Below are 5,264 nucleotides of genomic sequence, written 5' to 3'. Positions count from 1 at the left end.
GTTAAACCCAGGTTTAAAGCCTTGCAGGGCAGCCTAAAGCCCACTGCCAACATTAAGACAGAAAAAAGAAATAAATAAGTAAAAAACCAGTCAGTTCAGGTGTTTTATAAAATATGTGAATCAGGAAACTGTCTATGAACCAAACTGAACGATTGTTCTTCTCTACATAAAAAAAAAACATTTTAGATTTTAAGATGGAAAATGTTACATTTTTTATTTTATATTTTTGTTATTTAAAAAATCAATGTATAACATGGATGCATAAACACCTCATTTTATGTCAGTGTTAAATTCTGTTTAAAGTAACAGATTATATTTAAAAATGTCTCCGGACCTTTACAGGTTGATGATTTTCTTTATTCGGACCCCGCTGATTTTTAATTGTTTACCCCTGGAGTAGACCTTTAGTGTTATAGCCAAAATAATTTCACATGCGACTAATTTGAGAGATGTTACAATAACTAATTTCCCAGCTTTAGTGTTCAACTCATCCATTTTTATTATGTTTTGCATCCATTTGCAGTTGATCCTGTAAGCCTCTTAGGTGCTGAACCGACACAAAGCAAACCCTGCTTTTTCTCTTCGGCATGTCCCGCTATCATCCCTATCATCTTACGGGTGCTGTGTAAAAATCAATATGTGTCCAAACCAAAATGTCTGCATGACGGCGCTCATTGTTCCTGCCCGTCACTCAGTTTCACTACTGCTGAACATCTTTGCTCCAACGGTGGATATTTTTGCTGTTAACTGAGCAAACATTTGCAGGTGACTCCTGGATTCATTCTAATATCTGGATGGCTGGTTTTCACATGATGTCTGCTTTTTGGATGGCATTGCTTTTGTCAGGTAAGACTCATTAAGAGAGAATAGATAGACTACAGCATGTAAAGAGAGGTTATACAGGTTATATTAAAGATGAGAGTTTCTAGAAATTTTAAATAATTTATTTTTTTTAATCTTATTCACACTATGTAATGTAAATAGACAGGGATCCTATAAATAATAGGCTATAAGTACAAATATTTGAGCTGTTTGTATTTTGCCTATTAAAATGAGCTCTGTATGTTATTAAGGTTAGATTAGATTTTTTGCAGTAAAATGAGAGGGAGATTAATATTTCAAACAAAGCTTTAAAAATATTTTAGCTGCAATCTAAAGTAGTCAACTTATTTATTTTAGTTTGGCTAAGACTAAAGAAAAAAATTTATAATTAGGCTTGGCCTTTTAATAGTTGGCTTTTGTTTTTTTAAGCAATCTCATCTAGACTGGGATGTAGACCACCTTAACAACTCTTTAAAACAAAAACAATAAAAATGCAGTGTCATTGACCAGATTTACAAATATAATAAATGCACTTTTTTTTTTTTTTAGCTATCTGGCTGCTTATTTTTTGGTATTTTCCTATTCTTTTACCTTTTAGTTCATCTGGCTGAAGGTGTGCCGCAAAAGCCAAAGAGATCCACCTTAAACCAGCTGACCAGGACCCTCCTGAGGAAATACGACTGTGGAGTTCGACCTGTTCACAACTGGACTAGCTCAATAACGGTCTACATAGACCTCATACTGCAGTCTGTCCTCGATGTGGTATGTCAACTTCGACAGGTTCAATTTAGATCGTTAAAGAATTTAGTTCTTATAGTGGCTAAAAGGTAGTAATAAAACTTATCATGCCAGACGTTTTATTTACTAATGAAAAAGTTTATTTTTTAGACATCCCCAACATAAAACAGCAGTAATTACATGGTTCTTCACAAGAAATATTTTTTTAAACAAAATCAAGAAAAAGAAATTTGTGAGCTATTTCTAAATCTATAAAATATATGAAAAATTGCAACCTCTAGAGGCAACTGTTGGATTTGGTTAACTGCCCTTCAATAGACTGGCAACCCTTCAGGATATACAGGTTCTGGAAAGTATGCTGTTAGTTTTAGAAAGTTTTAAGTTTATCTGGAAACTAACATCTTTTAGTTTAAAAAAACAAACAATAAGGTTCAAAATAACCTTTAAGTGACCTCTTTAATGAAGTTAAAATAACTTTATGTACAAGTAACTTGTGCATATGAGTTAAATAAAGTAACTCGGTTTAACACTTACCTGTAAGTTCTGTAAGTTCTTACTATATTTCACTTCTTTTTTCTTATAAAATAAGAGAAAAAAAAGTAACAAAGTTACCTTAAAGTTTTAACCTTGGGGCTTTAGAAATTAAAAAGGGAAAGAAAATACAGATTAAGTTAAATAACGCAACATAAAGTTAAGTAACGAGTGTCTGAAGTAACACGGTAAGTTCCAGAAGTAATCAGTTATTTCTAGGAAAATGACCTGTATATTCTATGTAGGTCACCGGATAATTCCTGGAAAGTAACTTTGAGGTCCTGTGAGTAACATCCAATTTCAGTAACAAAATCATAAAGTTACTAAAAGTGGTCTGTGAGTCCTGAAAAAATTTGTGTCCTACAAAATAAAGTTAAATGAACATAACCTCTAAGTTCCAAATAATAACCCACCTATAACTTCTGCAAAGTAACACATAAACTCAAGGAAGTAATGAAATATTATTCATATTTTCCTTAAGTAACCATTAAAAATAAAGTTCCAATTGATGTTGGTTTTGTTATAGTGGTTTGGCTGATCTATAAAGGCTAACAGAAAGTACAGAAGTAACTTATTCAAGAATCATAATGGAAGTTTGTGAAAGCAACATCTTACTGCAGTAACAATTACATGAAATATTTGGGAAAGTAACCTATACATTTCCAAAAGTGGCCTTAAAGTTTAGCAAAAGTGACTTCATTTCCAGAAGATAACCTGTGAGTTCAAGAAGACCCGCATAGACTTCCAGGAAAAAAAATCTAGTTTAAAAACAGTCACAAGTATGAGTAATTTCTTCCTGTTAAAAGGGAATCTTTCCTCTCCACTGTCGCTACAAGCATGCTTGGTGCAAGGAATCGCTTTCGAGTCAATGAGTCGATGCAATCAACTGATTTTCCTTAGATAGAAAACCTTAACTCAATTTGACTGGATGATCTGGTTGAATTGTCTCTGCAAAGTGCCTTGAGATGGTATGTGTTGCGAATTGTGTCCTATAGAAATAAACTGAATTGAATTAATTTATTGGGTTTAGAAAAAGCAACAGTAAAAGTAAACATAAAGTTCTCTATAAAAGCATCCAAGTTCTATTTGAACCAGACTAACTATTTCAGAATCAGAAATACTTTAATAATCCCAGAGGGAAATTACTTTTGTTACACGCTCCAGTTACAGTTTTATATAATATATACACACATCCAACTATACAATATAATAAAGATAAAAAATAAGAATAAAAAGAGATAAAATATATACACATATAGCTCTTGTGTATATATATCTGTACGTATATCTATGCATATGTAAAAACTAAATCCAAATAAAGTGAAAATCCACAAAGTAAATTCACAAAGTAATCAGCTGAATCTCTATCACTAGTTTTAATGTTCTCTAACAATAACCTGAAAGTCATTTAAATCTGGCCTCCAATCATGGAAACCACCTTTAATCTTCAGAAAAGAACTTTGGCAACAATTATCAATAAAGTTAATCTGCTAGTTCAATTTGAGTTCTTTAAAATAGTAAAAAATAATAATAAGCTGATCTTATCCAAATCAGTTTTAGAGCCTACCAGTCGCTCTATTTGTTAAATTACTGTTTAAATGTGTCCATCTTTAAATGAGAGTTCCTTCTGTTTTCCAGGATGGAAAGACTCAAAGCATTACTGCAAGTATTTGGTACAGACAGGTGAGTGCGATCGCAATTTTTTTGGTTTTTGTTTGTATTTTTAATAGATTCAGGACAAGAAATATTTTCCATTATTTAGATTAAAAAAATCTAACCTCTGCTTTTTTTCAGATCTGGAGGGATGAGTTCCTAGTTTGGGACCCAGAGGACTTTGATGGGATCACTGAGCTTTCACTCTCCTCTGATGCTATCTGGGTACCTGATATCATCGTCACTGAATTGTAAGATAAAACTCAAAATCTCCCACCTCAATCGATCACAATATTATATTTCTGTCCTAATATGGTTTAATGATACAACCAGATGACTGATTTGTTTCAAAGAATTGTAATTGGTACCAATGTTCAGAATTTAAGACACATTCATTTGAAATATTAAATTAATGAACTACATGCAACAATGCTTAACATTTAGAAAACAGTTTAAAGGCATAAAATATGATTTTAAAATCGAGTTTTAGCTGCAGCAAAAACAGTGCAAAGAAACGTTTTATGTTGAAAATGTGGACTTTTAAGATCTTTCTGTTTTGAAGTGAAGGAAAATATATGTACGGATATTGACTAGAAGAGGACTGACTAAAAGCAGTTTGCATGAAGCTCTTGCAGGAAAAATAAACTGCTGCAGGTGCTGTATATTGCAAATAGAGGCTAATGCTGAACTAAAATAAAGTGGAAATATATGAACAGTTAATCAGCCAAATTCCTCTGTTTCATGCAATTTTGGCAGTGTGGAAGAGGGAAAGTCTCCTCCTATCCCTTATGTTTACGTCAACTCTTCTGGCTGTGTGAAGAACTACCGGCCCATCCAGGCGGTGCTGGCATGCAGCCTTGAAATGTATGCCTTTCCCTTTGACAAGCAGAACTGCAGCCTCACCTTTCGCAGCTGGCTTCACTCAGGTTGGCCTCTAATTTCTGATGGGGTTTTGTGCTTGTTCATGTAGTTAATGGGCTGTGATGGGACTGACTATCTGGGAAATCAATGTATTCCAACCGTGGACTTTGAGAGTTACATAGTCAAACAACATGATTGTAATGAACACATCTGTGTTTATAAAGCAGTGAAGCAATCAGTAGCAGAACAAGAATCCATGATTGGATATAAAGCACCTTGCAAAAGGGAAATTACATCTGGACCGTCTCCACCTTTTATCCCACCACCAACATTACTGTATTTTATTAGAACGTTTTTGTCATAGATCAACACAAATTAGAAAAAAAAAAACAGCAGTTCATAGTTTTAGCACTTAGAATCTGAAAGATGTGGAATGCATTTATTTTTTTATTTTTTTCCTTGGAATTTGATGATAATTGTACGGAAGAGGATTAGGACCACTGAAAAAAAAAAGTTAACTGATTTTTAAATTTTATTTCAGTTTAACATGGGAAAAAAGTCAGAATTCTGAATTTTTCTCAGAATTCTGACTTTAATCTCAGAATTCTGACTTTTTTCTCAGAATTCTGACTTTTTTCTCAGAATTCTGACTTTAATCT

The 5,264-nt window shown here is 33.1% G+C and overlaps 1 protein-coding gene across 1 annotated transcript in view; it reads left to right on the top strand.

Moving 5' to 3' along the window:
• The first annotated feature begins 674 nt into the window (after positions 1–674).
• Positions 675–5,264, top strand: part of htr3b (5-hydroxytryptamine (serotonin) receptor 3B, ionotropic) — a 13,886-nt gene continuing 9,296 nt past the window's right edge. Inside the window, exons 1-5 of the mRNA XM_015370189.1 lie at positions 675–846; positions 1,421–1,584; positions 3,730–3,774; positions 3,886–3,995; positions 4,501–4,670. Coding sequence (XP_015225675.1) covers positions 795–846; positions 1,421–1,584; positions 3,730–3,774; positions 3,886–3,995; positions 4,501–4,670 — 541 coding nt within the window. The 5' untranslated portion in view covers positions 675–794. The remainder of the gene's footprint in view (positions 847–1,420; positions 1,585–3,729; positions 3,775–3,885; positions 3,996–4,500; positions 4,671–5,264) is intronic.

This window comes from Cyprinodon variegatus, unplaced genomic scaffold (genome assembly GCF_000732505.1).
Source record: "Cyprinodon variegatus isolate N-32 unplaced genomic scaffold, C_variegatus-1.0 Scaffold43, whole genome shotgun sequence".
NCBI lineage: Eukaryota > Metazoa > Chordata > Actinopteri > Cyprinodontiformes > Cyprinodontidae > Cyprinodon > Cyprinodon variegatus.
Note: the sequence above shows the minus strand (reverse complement) of the source record. Positions and strands in the feature narration are given on the sequence as shown.